The 17,349-nt window shown below is 42.9% G+C and overlaps 2 protein-coding genes across 2 annotated transcripts in view; both read right to left on the reverse strand.

Moving 5' to 3' along the window:
• Positions 1-4,415, reverse strand: part of LOC310799379 (sodium- and chloride-dependent neutral and basic amino acid transporter B(0+)-like) — a gene marked incomplete at both ends in the record, with an annotated part of 11,482 nt that extends 7,067 nt beyond the window's left edge. The window contains 4 exons of the mRNA XM_083661967.1: positions 4-165; positions 1,990-2,121; positions 2,260-2,407; positions 4,353-4,415. Coding sequence (XP_083518093.1) covers positions 4-165; positions 1,990-2,121; positions 2,260-2,407; positions 4,353-4,415 — 505 coding nt within the window. The remainder of the gene's footprint in view (positions 1-3; positions 166-1,989; positions 2,122-2,259; positions 2,408-4,352) is intronic.
• Positions 4,416-5,544: 1,129 nt separating this feature from the next.
• On the reverse strand, positions 5,545-16,963 carry LOC310799380 (sodium- and chloride-dependent neutral and basic amino acid transporter B(0+)-like; the record flags this gene model as incomplete). The annotated part of the gene is made up of 15 exons (XM_083661968.1): positions 5,545-5,697; positions 8,423-8,590; positions 8,679-8,788; positions 8,907-9,006; positions 9,135-9,250; positions 9,720-9,845; positions 10,216-10,308; positions 10,652-10,787; positions 10,908-11,048; positions 11,777-11,909; positions 12,111-12,225; positions 13,344-13,505; positions 15,342-15,473; positions 15,612-15,756; positions 16,901-16,963. 15 exons carry the CDS (start codon positions 16,961-16,963, stop codon positions 5,545-5,547), a joined length of 1,893 nt encoding a protein of 630 aa, XP_083518094.1.
• Positions 16,964-17,349: the final 386 nt, after the last annotated feature.

Below are 17,349 nucleotides of genomic sequence, written 5' to 3' on the forward strand. Positions count from 1 at the left end.
TACCTCTAGGTGTGAGGCTGCAGTTACTGTCAGCCCAACTGGAGCAGCTGGTCCATGGCAGAGGGGACTGGAAGGAAGCGAACATGTAGTACAGGCCGTATGCGACGATGACGTTATAGTAAACAGCGACCAGTGCACCCACCATAAAGGTGCAATAGCCAACACCTAGAGAATAGAGAGAGGTTACATAGAGAGAGAGAGAGAGAGAGAGAGAGGGGCATCAGGAAGCCCTAGGGCAGCGGTTTCAAAATCTGAGACTGTGGGCCTCCCCCCAGATGGAAAAAGGTGCCCGCCTCGCTCAATTCCTGGATGCCTATGGGATCATGATTATGTTATTTGACCCCATAGACACCTAGAGAATAGAGAGAGGTTATCTCAGAGAGAGAGAGAGAGAGAGACACACACACACACACACACACACACACACACACACACACACACACACACACACACACACACACACATACACACACACACACACACACACACACACACACACACACACACACACACACACACACACACACACACACACACACACACACAATAATACACTCCATGACTAGGGAATTAGGTGTGTGTGACTTCCGTAAAAAAAAAAAAAAAAAGTCTATAAAAGGAGATAAATGAATCAGATTGTCATGGTTTGTCTGGTTTCTTCTCTCATCCTGGCCAAGACTAAAGCATTACAAACACTAGGGAAGTTCTAAACCTATGATCAAGACAGAAAAAGCCACAGTAAATTTACTGACCCTTTAAGAATGCTACAACCTGTGATATGAATGTGCAATTGAGTTATCGCCCCAAATATCAAAGGACCTTTCTTTTTTCTTGGTGTGTGAATACTGTAACTTCTCACTTCTACAATGTACAAACAAGTGGAGTGCCAGGACAACCACCTCTCTCTGAACGTCTCCAAGACCAAGGAGATCATTGTAGACTACAGGAGGGAGGGGAGCACACACCCCCCAATCACCATCAACGGCACAGTGGTGGAAAGGGTGGACAGCTTCAAGTACCTGGGAGTCAACATCCACCAGGACCTGACTTGGGCCGGCCACACCGCCACTGTTGTCAAAAAGGCCCAACAGCGAATACACGGACTCATGCAGGCGCCTGAAGAAATTTGGGCTAAGGCCAGAAATCCTTAGGGACTTCTACAGAGGCACCATTGAAAGCCTGCTGACTGGCTGCTTCACCACCACCTGGTACGGGAACTGTACCACCATGGACCGCAGGGCGCTACGGAGAGTGAGACGCGCGGCCCAGCACGTAACAGGATGTGAGTTGCCAGATCTGCATGAACTGTATAAACAGCGGTGCCTCAGGAGGTCCCTGAAGATCATCAAAGACACAAACCATCCCCACAACAGCCTGTTCTCCCTGTTACCTTCAGGGAGAAGATACAGGGTTCCGAAAGCACGCACAAATCGCTTGAGGAACAGTTTCTTCCCGCAGGCCACGAGACTCCTTAACATACACAAATAGTGTAGTAGCCGTACTGTACCGTACTGTAGCTGCTACCATTACGTATGTCTAATGTTTAACTGTATGTTTAATAAGGAATATGCTATCTGCACCTGTATGTCAAATACGCCGAATTTAGAACGCAGAGTTTAATTGTATATTTAATAAGGAATATGCTATTTGCACCTGTATGTCAAATACGCCGAATTTAAAATGTTTAAGCACGTCTAAAGTATGCTCATGACATGTGCACCTATGTCCAGTGAATATGCCACTGTCTCTGACTTGTCTTATCACTATACTGCCTTATTGCTTGTTGTGTCTCTTGTTGTTTTTGCACTCATATGCCCTGTTATATTTGTACTATGTTGTAAACGGAGTCCACAGCACAAGAATTTCACACGTGATACTTGTACCATGGAGTGACAATAAAAATCTTGAATCTTGAAATGCTATTGACAGAAGACATCCGAGTCAATTGACCACAATCAGAGCAATCAGCAAGTTGAATGGCCGGCTTACCCTGGAGTATTGGCACTGCTCTCCATGTGTTGATGGGGCCTTGGCTGCAGAACTGACCCAGGGAGGCTTCCAGGAAGAAGAGAGGAATACCACCCAAGACCAACATCAGGAAATAAGGGATGAGAAAGGCACCTGCTCAAAATGAGGGATTGGGGTGGGTGGCAGAGGATAAAAAAGACTTAATGATATTTACTGTTTTTTTTAATGATTTTGCTTGTCTCAGGGAATGTATGATTGTAGAGCACTGATGATTATATGCCAGATACTCACCACCTCCGTGCTTATAGGTCAAATATGGAAATCTCCAGATATTCCCCAGGCCAATAGCATAGCCGACCATAGAGAGCATGTACTCTCTCTTGTTGGTCCAGTTCCCACGCACACTATTCTCATCTCCATCATCCACCTGCGTGTCCTGCTTGGTGTACAGTAAGTTACAGTAACGATCAGGGACGTGCACAGAACATTAGAGGGGCAGGGGCTCAAATTCATAAAAGGGCACTACAGCCGCCGTCCGGAGAGCGGCGGCGGAAATTTGAGGCAATTTGAAGGCCAATTTAGGGGTATAACTCATTTTAAATATTCCGATTTTAACCAGATTTAGAGGAATATCTCATTTTAGGATGAGACTTGTCACGGAAAAACAACTCCATAACTGAATAATATTAGTATATAAAAGTTGCATGCTGTTGCAATACTGTTGTGAAATCATTTAAGCATCAATATGTATTTGCTCCTTTTCTCCCTTTAGGTTGTTGTACTACAACAGATAGCAACACAGGCAGAAACATTGAACGATACTGAGTGAGGCTTGTAATATACCATGCATTTTAACCATAATTCTAAAAAGCAAGACAGAAGATTTAGATAAGGTGTATTAGATTTATTTTTTATTTTTTGCGGATTCAACAACACAACATCCCTTTCCAATAGTGTAAAGTAAAAAATATTTTCAAGAGCAACAATTCTGCATTTGTTCCCTATATTTTGGTTATTTATTTATTGGGTGGTTTATTTATTTATGTATTTATTTATTCATTCATTTTTGGGTTCATTTTTGGGTTGGTGCCTTCAGGGGCAGTTTAGAAAAACACTGCTCCATGCAGAGGCCTATTACAAATGGTGCATTCAAGGCCAAGAGAGCTCGGAAAAGGCATTTCTCTTTGAATGCTGCCGTCAGTGACGGCATGGAAAGGGCAATTTCCATAAGGGCACTTTTTACAGACTGAAAAAAAGGCAGGGGCTCAAGCCCCCTTTCATGTCTATGTGTGCACGTGCCTGGTAACGATTCAGTGTGATCACACGTAACGTGGTATAGTGGATGCCACGTTATGCCACTGGATCACATGGTTGTGCATGCAGTCACACCTGATGTCATGACCTGGATCACACATGGTTGTGCATGCAGTCACACCTGATGTCATGACCTGGATCACACATGGTCGTGCAGTCTTAGTAAGTTTCGTGGCGTTCAGTCAGTTCAGTTTGAGTCCTGAGGGTAGAAACCCTGTCAGCAGCATCCCTCACATGGCGCTGACAGACACATGCTGTCGGACAGGCCTTTAAACAAATAGACTATTCAAATCAAGTCAAACATGAAGAATAATTACTGAAATTCTATAGTCTGGCAAGCGAGACTACTGAAATTCAAATAATTAATCTTAGGCATACACCTATCCTTTACACACAAAAAAGCTCTATCAAACATTTTAAAAGCCTACTTGGCCTACTTTACAATTAGTGTGATTACGAAATCACAAAATGAGTGTGATTACCTCACTGTAGCCTATAGCCTACTCCCTAATGAAAGAGTTCTATCACAGACATTTCCTTCAGGATGCACAAGTTGGCTATTGTTTGAGTTTTCTGTCAGCTATATCCGAGCACATCGCGACAAGCAGTTGAAGAATTCTCAAGAGCTGTGCTGCAACTTTAGTCCACATGGTGGCATTTGCTTTAACTGTATTGCTAATTAGGCTATAGCATTCAGCAACAATTAGTTGATTAGGATACAGTAGCTCCTTAACCATAAGGTCTGTATGCATAATTATGTCTGGACTTGTTTGACAGGTGGATCAAGTGTAAGTAAACATACTGTACATCTATTACCATTTCAGTTGGAATGAGTTGCAATAAGGGAAAACATATTTTCATCCTCGCCTAGTGAATACTCTTAATTTTAAAAGGCAATATCACCATTATAACCTAAATGTCACAAATAATAATGCTGCTGAAGGTATTGTCATATTCCTTAACTGTAGCTAGAAATCTGATGAAAATACACTAAAATACACATTTTATGATGCAATTCTATACATATACTGTAGGCAAGGATGAAAAGATTAACTTTTGCCTGCTTTTACCTGGTCAACAGCGGACTTTCTGAGAACAAGATCCTTGAAATTGCTCCAGCCGTATTTCCTCATTTTGGTCTACCTGCTTTCTGATGGATGGTTCAAATTGCTCAAAGTCGTGCTTAAAGTCTCGACCCACGACAGAGAGCTTCTAGTTTCCAGCCAATCAGCTTTACTGATCTGCATATGGGACTTGCCTGCAGCACACTGTAAAAAAGAAAAAAGAAAAAAAAGAAGAAAAAACGCCATTGTGCAATTTTAGTCAAACCAACTCGCTTTGTCAGTCGGTGTCTGTTTAAATTCAGAATATAGTGTCAAGTCACACCCTCTTCTGAGGCATACGAACCAACTGAACATTTTGAAAATGCTTATAAAAAATAGTTTTACTTGGTCAAACCAAGCGATTCAGCTATATTTAGAATCAGGAGAAACCATAGATTAGATAATTTCACTCTGACCAAAAAAAAAAAAAAAGTGTAGTTGCGGATTGCACGAGCTGTGTAAGAACCAGATAGCAGCCAAAATGGCATACAGTACCCGAGGCTTCAAAATGGAAGTCCACAAACCAATAGGTTTGTGGACCATTACACACCATGTGGACCATTACAGGCCAGGCACACCCGTTACAGTTAGCCCATCCAGCCAGACTGTTACAGGCCAGGCACACCCGTTAGAGTAGCAGACCCGGCTCCAGGATGAAGTGACTGAGGGATTTAAAGCAACTTGGGAACTCTGATGTTTTGTCTCTCATCACTTACATTTCTAGTCAGTCAAAATCATTTCACCACAGACCAGAGAAGCAGAAGGAAGTTATTTTATATTGCAGTAAAAAAAACTTAATGATTGCTGGTGAAATCATTCCCCTCCTCAATAGTGAATGCACAGACAGCCAAAACAGCAGGAAACATAACAGTACACATAATATTGAGAAACAAACATGATTCTTTAAAACATAAATAATCACAACAGATAAAACATGATTGTGGCAGGATAATGGTCCAAAGAGACACAGCAGTTTAAAACGACTGACATGAACCTACATGTGTTCACTGGTCACAGTGCTTCAACAAATAAAATACTAAAATGTCTTCCCCAAAAAAAACATTTAAAATGTAAGAAACAAACAAAAAAACATGACAGGCTGGAGATACAATAAAAAATGCCTGTGCGCATGACAGTACAGTACAGTATACAGTACACATCAGAGCCATGAGTTGGTGATAACATGTTCATCAACATCTGACTGGTCGATGTTCTTCCTGTGTTGACAGCGGTCTTGTGAATAGCGTTCTCCTCGATGGACCTCCAGGAAGGGATGCCAATCCTCTGAGGGACAGCACACCGACTTCAGACGCTGTAGGAAGGAGGCAACAGGTGAGGCTCATGAATATGGGTAGGCCCCATTTGTATGGATCATGCATTTGTGGGATGAGCAGCACAGCTGATTATGCGGGTCGGACAATTGTCGCTGGACAATCACTGGTATGAATTATGCTTAGTCTCGTAATGTCTCTTCACATTGAACTCTTTCATAACAGCGACGGTCTCTTTGGCAGATGAGACAAACGTAACCGTTTCAGCTTTCAGTAAAACGCAATCAACTTCCCAGCGCTCTTGAAAGCCGTGGACCTCGCAGTCAACTTCACGCTCGTTAGGTTAGGTGAACGTAAAATGCATTAACCCATACTGTGTGGAGGGCCACGTATAGTATATTTTGAGAGACAAGCGATGGGCCATTTAAAATCGCAGGGCGCAATTGGTCCCCGGGCCGGACTTTGGACATGCCTGTCTTACTGCATTGAGATACAGTAGCCTTCAAGGGTGACAAGCCTTGTTTTGCCAGTGATGGAGATGCCGCCGCCCCCCACACCATAATACTGCCCCCACCAAAAGCGGTTACTCAATCGATGCAACAATCAGCATAGCGTTCTCCACGTCGCCAGCGCACACGCTAACCACTATGCTGAGAGAGCTTAGCTCCCTTGGCGGAGCTGGTTAAGAGGCCTTTAATCATGAGTTTCCTGGTGAGACCGCAGGTGCTTCCATGACACCCTCCCTCCCTGTTTCCATGACACCCTCCCTCCCTGTTTCCAGCTGCCAGTTGCCTGTTTCCGCCCAGGACCGTTCATAGCGAAAGAGACTGAAAATAATCATAATAATTGTTGTGACTTTGTACCTACCTATGTCTTGTATTGATGCCCCCCAGCACAATAATTTCACACGTGCATAATTGTACAACGGAGTGACAATATCTTGAATCTTGAAAGAGTGAGACCGCTAAAGCTCCGTTCAATGACCAAATAATAAGAGTTCCGGTTTGGACGTTGAGCCTTCAACACAAAAGTGGCCGCTATGCAACCACATACTATTTTTAGCCATTTCGGCTAAAGCCCATAGAGTACGAGTGAATTGACATTTACCTCGTTTTTGTAAAACATCACCGCTATGCAACCACACGACGTTATGATTTTTAGCCATTTTGGATAAAATAAGTCAAACGTTCCCACTCTTTGACAGCGGCGCGCACCTCCTTGCTAGTGAAGAAAATGTAAACAGGAAGTCGACAACCGGCAACCGCTGAGAATCATGGGAAACGTAGGTCGAGGAATAAGGTGAATACCGGGGGAGTTTAACGAACTTGCTACGACTCTGGACTCGCATCCACTCGTTTACACAGCAGGCTTATGAGCTTGGAGATTGGCTGTGTGCAGTCTGTTCCTGATTGTCTGATCAGAGAGCCGTCTGCCATAACGTCCTGGAAACCTTGCAAAACAGATACAAAAACGCTTTCATCCCACTATCAGTCAATCTCCTAAACTCAGGTCATAAGCAGTGTTGATTGTACTTGTAATCGATTCATGTCTGCACCTTAATTGTATTTTTGCACATGTCGGCACTAGTGTGCTATGCACTACTTGTTTTTTGTTTGTTATGGCACTGTTGTACTGTATGTGGCAGTCTGTATGTCCAAGACAAATTTCCCTCGGGACAAATACAAATAATCTTATCTTAATCAAATGTCTGGAAGACAGCTACGGTTCCTCAGTGCTGTAAGGGTGATGAACGGGTCTTCGTGGGGTGTTGTCTTTTTGGGGACGCCCACTTCGCGTGTCTGTCTTTATATCACTGGGTTCACGGAACTTGGCCTTGAGTTTGGAGACGGTACCAGTGGAACAAAATAATCTATATCAACAGGAGAATACACGGTTTGACATTGGCAGGGAAATTTCACTTGCCACCCAGCCACATAATCAGCTGTGCTGCTCATCCCACAAATAGAGAGGTCCAGTAACGAGTCCGGAAATCATCGATGCTAACGCCCCTGGTTCCATACAGTTTTCGCCTATGGGAGTTTTGAATGGGTTTTTGGCGCGATGCTTCTAATAATCTCTCTGGGCAATGCTGGCTTAATCAAACGCGAACCAGTGTTTAGTAACATCATCTTCACACATGAAGACCACTTTTATGAGTTTTGAAGCTTTTACATGCCGTTAAACGGGCGGCTAGCTAGCAAACGGCTAAATGAGACTACACTGCTGAGTCGATGTGGATATATACGTCAATAACGTCACCACTTCAAAGGGCGAACACGGAAATTCTCTTTCCCTCACCTGGTTCAGCCCCGTTCAGCCCGAGGTAATCAGTGCACACATCAACAACAGTCCAGGTTGAGTGCTGACGTGACGTGAAGCCTATGCGACAGTGTGTAGTTCAGGATTAGCTTAGCTCGAGCATTTTACTTCTAGGGCTCGCATTTACGCTACAAAACTCATGAAAGTGGTCCTCATGTGTGAAGATTATCCCGCTGAACCTTGGTTCGCGTTTGATTAAACTTGCGTTGCCCACAGACATTATTTGAAGCATATCGCCAAAAACCCATTCAAAAATCCCATAGACAGAAACAGTGTGGAACCAGGAAGTTCGGGACTTCCGCATTCAGCCTACAAAAATACGTCATCCCTGGACCTCTCTATGCAGGATGCATACAAATGGGGCTTCATTGTAAAAGGGAAATGAACAGGCGTTCAGAGATGTGATCGACCAAACACACATTTCCTAACTTTGAACACGGCACACACCTTCCAGGCATCTCCCTCCACTCTCATCAGTTTGTACACAGCGACGACGGGGATCCAGACGAGGCACGATGCAATCATGCACCAGCCCAGAGCCAAGCCCCAGGCAGGGTACTGTACTCCTGCATAGCTGGGGGGTTCAAACGTCAGCAGAGACCACACCAGGATCACCTATAGACACCAGGAGAGCGGAGAGGCATTTCTACAACATTGCACAGAATGTAAAGATGAACAGTTGTGTGTGTGAGGTTGTACTCACTAAGATGATGCAGGGGCTGATGAAGAACCAACATGCTCTCCACCACAGCCAGAAACAGACGCTCCTACTCCCAATCATCATCTCTATGTCTTGAATGAAACGGTTCCCTCCTGTGAAGCACATGTGAAAATACACACTTAAGACACACACATGTACATCAAGTTGAGTGAGTCTGATCCAACTTTTTTATACGCACAGATCTCGGTAATTGTTATCATTTATATTTACCATATATGTAGAAGAAGCCAATGATCTCCAAAAAAGCAATAAGTAGCAGTGGCCAGCTGGCAACAAACTGGTCAATCAGAGTCACCCAGTATATTCCTGCCTAACACACACACACACACACACACACACACACACACACACACACGCACACGCACACGCACACAACACAGTAAGCAGGCCGCTAATGTGAGACAGTCACATGAAGTCAGTCTTTTAAAGCAGACCTACCCTTGTGACACATGGTAGGCCCAGGAGGAAGAGGATGGCACACGTCACTATAGTGATGAAGCTGCTGGATTGGAAGAGTTTAGGGAAGCCGTCTATCAGGCAGGTGGAGATCATCTCTAAAGATAAGAAGAGCCATTTCAGCAGACAGCATTTAGCCAATTAAACCTCAAACTCTGAAACAAGCACAGGCAGTGAGTAAGATCCCATTTATATAATGATGAGGATGATGATTGAATGCATTTCAGAGGCTGTTTTTTTTTACTTTTACTTGAGTAAAGAAGTTGAATCAGTACTTCTACTTTTACCTACAATATTTATTTATTTATGTATGTATGTATGTATGTATGTATGTATGTATGTATGTATGTATTTATTTATTTATTTATTTATTTATTTATGTATTTATATATTTATTTATTACACGCAAATAATGTATGTACTTTTCCCATCTCTGCAGGCTAAAGTAAGTGTAGAAAAGAGTAAAAAATACAAGATCCAACAGTCTGATAGGAGGGTGTAATGAAAAAATGTATAGGCATTATGCAAGTTAACAAAGTATCATAGGATTGTCACTGACAAACCCACCTATTAGTGTAAACTGGGCGTCCAGACCGAGGGTGAAAATCATGAGAAAGAACATAACAGACCAAAAGGGAGCGATGGGAAGCTTAGACAGAGCATCAGGATACACAATGAATACCAGGCCAAATCCTGCACAAAGATGGAGAATTATCATAACATAACAGCCTAAAAGGAAGAACTTTTGTACTAATAGCCATAATATAGTATATAATGTAATGTAATGTAATGTAATGTAATATAATATAATATAATTTAATATAAATAATATAATATAATATAGTATAATATAATATAATATAATATAATATAATATAATATAATATAAATAATATAATATAATATAATATAATATAATATAATATAATATACCGGTAATATAATATAATATAATATAAATAATATAATATAATATAGTATAATATAATATAATATAATATAATATAATATAATATAATATAATATAATATAATATAATATAATATAATATAATATACAGTACCATCCTGGGCCACCTCCCCAACAGGCTTTCCATAGATGTGAGCCATGTGACCCAAAACAGAAAAAATGGCAAAGCCAGCAAACACACTGGTGCCTATAGGATGAGATGGAGCATAGTCAGATAGACATTATATATATATATATATATATATATATATATATATATATATATATATATATATATATATATATATATATATATATATATATATATATATATATATATATATATATATATATACATACAGGACGAGATGAAGCATAGTCAGATAGATATTATGTTAATAGCAGGGCAATATGCTGGCACTGTGTGCAGTGCTCGGCAAGGCTCGGCTCACAATTGCTCAACTGCACATCGCATGCCAGGCGCCAAGCATGCCAGGCATGCTAGAAATTTCTAGTACATTTCCTCACTGAGAAATGAATAACCTTCGTACCATGGTTAGTGAGGGTCACAACAAGTGAGTCTTGGAACACGTTATTGTGGAACTTGTTATAGGAAGCCAGGCTCGTGACTCCACCAAACCCAATGGACAGGGAATAAAAGGTCTGTGTTGCTGCATCTTTCCAGACCTAAAACACAAACACACACCTACATGCTTTAAAAAGACAGCGATCAAGACAGAGGTTGTGCAAACTTTGCTTCCTGTGGTTTGTGCTGAAGTTAAAAGGTGAACATCGGGCTAGTCTTACCTCTGCTTCAGTCAGTTTAGTCAAATTGGATTGAGAACCAATGTAGAATTCTATCCCATCTCTGGCGCCCTCTAGTGTCACACCCCTGATCAACAGGATCACAATCACCACATAAGGGAATATGGTTGTGAAATACACCACCTGGGGAGAGAAACACACACTCAACAGAGGAAATCTGGTTATGCACTGGGCAACGGAAATGCTTAAGTCAGCACCGGACACACACGTCAGGCAAGAAAAAACATTTAATTTCATACTTTTCTACTTGCCTCCCACATTCATCCCACCCATTACCCTAACCCAGTCAAATCCCCACTCTGTAGCACCCTCCTATCCCGAGCTATGAACCTTTCCCCACTAAACTCACTAAATGTCCATGACTGAGTGACTGAGTGACTGACTGTCCTTCTGACTTCCTTCTGACCTTCTGACTTCTGCACCCCCTGACCCGCCGGCCCAGCACCGAGGGGAAAGAATATACTAGTACAGAGTGCATTAAGCTTCAATACAAAAGACAGACCAAAATAAATATACATCATCCAAAGAAAAGGGACAAATACTAGAAGAACAAATATTCTGTCCCCAATACAAGTCCCCAAACTTTACCAAGGAGACAAAAGAGCACAGCCTCTTAGAGTGTTCCTCCCATTTCCTGCTTCATTCTGATGATGGTAAGATCTAAATGTTCTCACTAAACTGAGAGCGGGAGCATCTCAGTTGTGCAGATGTTATCACTAAACCAAACATCTGTTCGAGATAAATACAGATCAAATCAAATCAAGTCAAACCAAACCAAATCAAATGTAGTTCCCCCATGGGCCTCAAGTTTGGCAAAATGTGGACAAGATAAGGAGTGGAAGCGCTCTTACTTTGCCTGAGGACTTGACACCTTTGAGGAGGACTGCAGCCACGAGGGTCACGCACAGCAGCAGACAGAGAGCCAAGTGCCAGACTACAGGCCCCGTGTCATCAAGACCACTGGATCGCTGCAGAGCCACAAGACTGGAGGGAGGGAGAGAGGGAGGGAGAGAGGGAGGGAGAGAGGGAGGGAGAGAGGGAGAGAGAGAGAGAGAGAGAGAGAGAGGGAGGGAGGGAGGGAGAGAGAGAGGGAGAGAGGGGAGTGAGTGGTCTGACCACACAGTCAACACGGTACCAAGTGTGTGTGGATGTGCAAACTGGTTTGCATGCATGTGTGGCTCTTACTCCCAGTATTGCTCGGTGGGGCTCTGCACTGGAATGGAGATGATGTTGGATGAAGGACACGTGCCATTATCCTGAGTCCAGTTGGCCACTGGCAGACTAGATAAGTTGCACTTCACTACAGGAGTAAAAATGGACAGTATTAAATGACTGGAATGAAAATGTCCTCTAAAAAGCACGAGTACCAGCCGCAACAGCATTTGCTCGTATTGTTTTCACCTTGTGAGTCTCTGTGTGTGTGTGTGTGTGTGTGTGTGTGTGTGTGTGTGTGTGTGTGTGTGTGTGTGTGTGTGTGTGTGTGTGTGTGTGTGTGTGTGTGTGCGCGCGCGCGTGCGCGCGCGTCATCATGGCAACATGTCCTCCTGAGACACTTACTGTACAGTATAGAGAGCCAAAGTGAAACGTCACTTCCTGCTTTCTCCCTGTACCAGTGCAGCGAAAAATATGTATGGCGGTGGACGGAAAATAAGGTTACTTTTTTGATCGCGTTTGAATTGTGCCACGGGGTGCCAACGCTAATTTTGTCAATTTAAAACGTAACTTTGCATGTCAAGAAAGTCACCGTTTGTCGTCAAACTGAAACGTAGGGGTTAGTTTCGTATAAAAACTACATACCTCGTGGAAGCTCGTGGCATGTCGCCGGTCTTCAGCTTTGCCGGTAGAGAAAGTGACATCACTTAGGCGACAGTGTATGTAGTCTTTCTGATTTATAACTTCTAGTGCAAAATTAGCGTTGGCACCCCGTGGCCCAATTCAAACGGGATCAAAAAAGTAACCTTATTCTCCGTTCACCGCCATTAATATTTTTCGCAGCGCTGGTAGGCTACAGGGAGAAAGCAGGAAGTGACGTTTCACTTTGGCTCTCTATTGTAGCGGGAACTACCACAGAAGCCTTTTCTTCAGTACTTTGCCCAGTTGTTTATATATGTCTCTGTGGACAGATTTTGTGATGGTGATAGCGTCAAAACGGTGCACGATATAGTCACAAAATTGTACAGGTCCGACATCAAAATGAAGACCAACTCTTTACAATATTTTTTCATTCTTACCAAAACATGTCATTTGTTATTGGTGTAAACTGCAGTGGACTAAGGGTGAGATTGACAAATCAGTTCTTTTGTGGATGACAGCAGACTCATCATGGCTTTATAGTAGGGCTCAGCAGGGGGTAAACCAACAGCACAGCTGATCAACACTTCCTCCGACTGTAAGTACATGTGATGGAGTGAAAAGTACCTCTAGGTGTGAGGCTGCAGTTACTGTCAGCCCAACTGGAGCAGCTGGTCCATGGCAGAGGGGACTGGAAGGAAGCGAACATGTAGTACAGGCCGTATGCGACGATGACGTTATAGTAAACAGCGACCAGTGCACCCACCATAAAGGTGCAATAGCCAACACCTAGAGAATAGAGAGAGGTTACATCAGAGAGAGAGAGAGAGAGAGAGAGAGAGAGAGAGAGAGAGGGGCATCAGGAAGCCCTAGGGCAGGGGGTTTCAAAATCTGAGACTGTGGGCCTCCCCCCAGATGGAAAAAGGTGCCCCCCTCGCTCAATTCCTGGATGCCTATTGGATCATGTTATTTGACCCCATAGACACCTAGAGAATAGAGAGAGGTTATCTCAGAGAGAGAGAGAGAGAGAGAGAGAGAGAGAGAGAGAGAGAGAGAGAGAGAGAGAGAGAGAGAGAGAGTAGGGAGACACACACACATGCACACACACACACACACACACACACACACACACACACACACACACACACACACACACACACACACACACACACACACACACACACACACACACACACAGAGAATAATACACTCCATGACTAGGGAATTGGGTGTGTGTGACTTCCGTAAAAAAAAAAAAAGTCTATAAAAGGAGATAAATGAATCATGGTTTGTCTGGTTTCTTCTCACTGGCCAAGATGAAAGCATTACAAACACTAGGGAAGTTCTAAACCTTTGATCAAGACAGAAAAAGCCACAGTAAATGTACTGACCCTTTAAGAATGCTACAACCTGTGATATGAATGTGCAATTGAGTTATCGCCCCAAATATCAAAGGACCTTTCTTTTTTCTTGGTGTGTGAATACTGTAACTTCTCACTTCTACAATGTACAAACAAGTGGAGTGCCAGGACAACCACCTCTCTCTGAACGTCTCCAAGACCAAGGAGATCATTGTAGACTACAGGAGGGGGGGGAGGACACACCCCCCAATCACCATCAACGGCACAGTGGTGGAAAGGGTGGACAGCTTCAAGTACCTGGGAGTCAACATCCACCAGGACCTGACTTGGGCCGGCCACACCGCCACTGTTGTCAAAAAGGCCCAACAGCGAATACACGGACTCATGCAGGCGCCTGAAGAAATTTGGGCTAAGGCCAGAAATCCTTAGGGACTTCTACAGAGGCACCATTGAAAGCCTGCTGACTGGCTGCTTCACCACCTGGTACGGGAACTGTACCACCATGGACCGCAGGGCGCTACGGAGAGTGAGACGCGCGGCCCAGCACGTAACAGGATGTGAGTTGCCAGATCTGCATGAACTGTATAAACAGCGGTGCCTCAGGAGGTCCCTGAAGATCATCAAAGACACAAACCATCCCCACAACAGCCTGTTCTCCCTGTTACCTTCAGGGAGAAGATACAGGGTTCCGAAAGCACGCACAAATCGCTTGAGGAACAGTTTCTTCCCGCAGGCCACGAGACTCCTTAACATACACAAATAGTGTAGTAGCCGTACTGTACCGTACTGTAGCTGCTACCATTACGTATGCCTAATGTTTAACTGTATGTTTAATAAGGAATATGCTATCTGCACCTGTATGTCAAATACGCCGAATTTAGAACGCCGAGTTTAATTGTATATTTAATAAGGAATATGCTATTTGCACCTGTATGTCAAATACGCCGAATTTAAAATGTTTAAGCACGTCTAAAGTATGCTCATGACATGTGCACCTATGTGCAGTGAATATGCCACTGTCTCTGACTTGTCTTATCACTATACTGCCTTATTGCTTGTTGTGTCTCTTGTTGTTTTTGCACTCATATGCCCTGTTATATTTGTACTATGTTGTAAACGGAGTCCACAGCACAAGAATTTCACACGTGATACTTGTACCATGGAGTGACAATAAAAATCTTGAATCTTGAAATGCTATTGACAGAAGACATCCGAGTCAATTGACCACAATCAGAGCAATCAGCAAGTTGAATGGCAGGCTTACCCTGGAGTATTGGCACTGCTCTCCATGTGTTGATGGGGCCTTGGCTGCAGAACTGACCCAGGGAGGCTTCCAGGAAGAAGAGAGGAATACCACCCAAGACCAACATCAGGAAATAAGGGATGAGAAAGGCACCTGCTCAAAATGAGGGATTGGGGTGGGTGGCAGAGGATAAAAAAGACTTAATGATATTTACTGTTTTTTTTAATGATTTTGCTTGTCTCAGGGAATGTATGATTGTAGAGCACTGATGATTATATGCCAGATACTCACCACCTCCGTGCTTATAGGTCAAATATGGAAATCTCCAGATATTCCCCAGGCCAATAGCATAGCCGACCATAGAGAGCATGTACTCTCTCTTGTTGGTCCAGTTCCCACGCACACTATTCTCATCTCCATCCTCCACCTGCGTGTCCTGCTTGGTGTACAGTAAGTTACAGTAACGATTCAGCGTGATCACACGTAACGTGGCATAGTGGATGCCACGTTATGCCACTGGATCACATGGTTGTGCATGCAGTCACACCTGATGTCATGACCTGGATCACACATGGTTGTGCATGCAGTCACACCTGATGTCATGACATGGATCACATGGTTGTGCATGCAGTCACACCTGATGTCATGACCTGGATCACACATGGTCGTGCAGTCTTAGTAAGTTTCGTGGCGTTCAGTCAGTTCAGTTTGAGTCCTGAGGGTAGAAACCCTGTCAGCAGCATCCCTCACATGGCGCTGACAGACACATGCTGTCGGACAGGCCTTTAAACAAATAGACTATTCAAATCAAGTCAAACATGAAGAATAATTACTGAAATTCTATAGTCTGGCAAGCGAGACTACTGAAATTCAAATAATTAATCTTAGGCATACACCTATCCTTTACACACAAAAAAGCTCTATCAAACATTTTAAAAGCCTACTTGGCCTACTTTACAATTAGTGTGATTACGAAATCACAAAATGAGTGTGATTACCTCACTGTAGCCTATAGCCTACTCCCTAATGAAAGAGTTCTATCACAGACATTTCCTTCAGGATGCACAAGTTGGCTATTGTTTGAGTTTTCTGTCAGCTATATCCGAGCACATCGCGACAAGCAGTTGAAGAATTCTCAAGAGCTGTGCTGCAACTTTAGTCCACATGGTGGCATTTGCTTTGACTGTATTGCTAATTAGGCTATAGCATTCAGCAACAATTAGTTGATTAGGATACAGTAGCTCCTTAACCATAAGGTCTGTATGCATATGTCTGGACTTGTTTGACAGGTGGATCAAGTGTAAGTAAACATACTGTACATATATTACCATTTCAGTTGGAATGAGTTGCAATAAGGGAAAACATTTTCATCCTCGCCTAGTGAATACTCTTAATTTTAAAAGGCAATATCACCATTATAACCAAAATGTCACAAATAATAATGCTGCTGAAGGTATTGTCATATTCCTTAACTGTAGCTAGAAATCTGATGAAAATACACTAAAATACACGATTTATGATGCAATTCTATACATATACTGTAGGCAAGGATGAAAAGATTAATTTTTGCCTGCTTTTACCTGGTCAACAGCGGACTTTCTGAGAACAAGATCCTTGAAATTGCTCCAGCCGTATTTACTCATTTTGGTCTACCTGCTTTCTGATGGATGGTTCATATAGCTCAAAGTCGTGCTTAAAGTCTCTACCCACCAGCGTAAAAGAGAGCTTCTAGTTTCTAGCCAATCAGCTTTACTGATCTGCATATGGGACTTGCCTGCAGCACATTGTAAAAAAGAAAAAAGAAAAAAAAAGAAGAAAAAATGCCATTGTGGAATTTTTGTCAAACCAACTCGCTTTGTCAGAGTCGGTGTCTGTTTAAATTCAGAATATAGTGTCAAAGTCACACCCTCTTCTGGGTTAGGCATACGAACAACTGAACATTTCGAAAATGCTTATAAAAAATAGTTTTACTTGGTCAAATCAAGCGATTCAGCTATATTTAGAATCAGGAGAAACCATAGATTAGATA

The sequence above is a fragment of the Poromitra crassiceps genome (assembly GCF_964638095.1).
Source record: "Poromitra crassiceps genome assembly, chromosome: 27".
Taxonomy (NCBI): Eukaryota; Metazoa; Chordata; class Actinopteri; order Beryciformes; family Melamphaidae; genus Poromitra; species Poromitra crassiceps.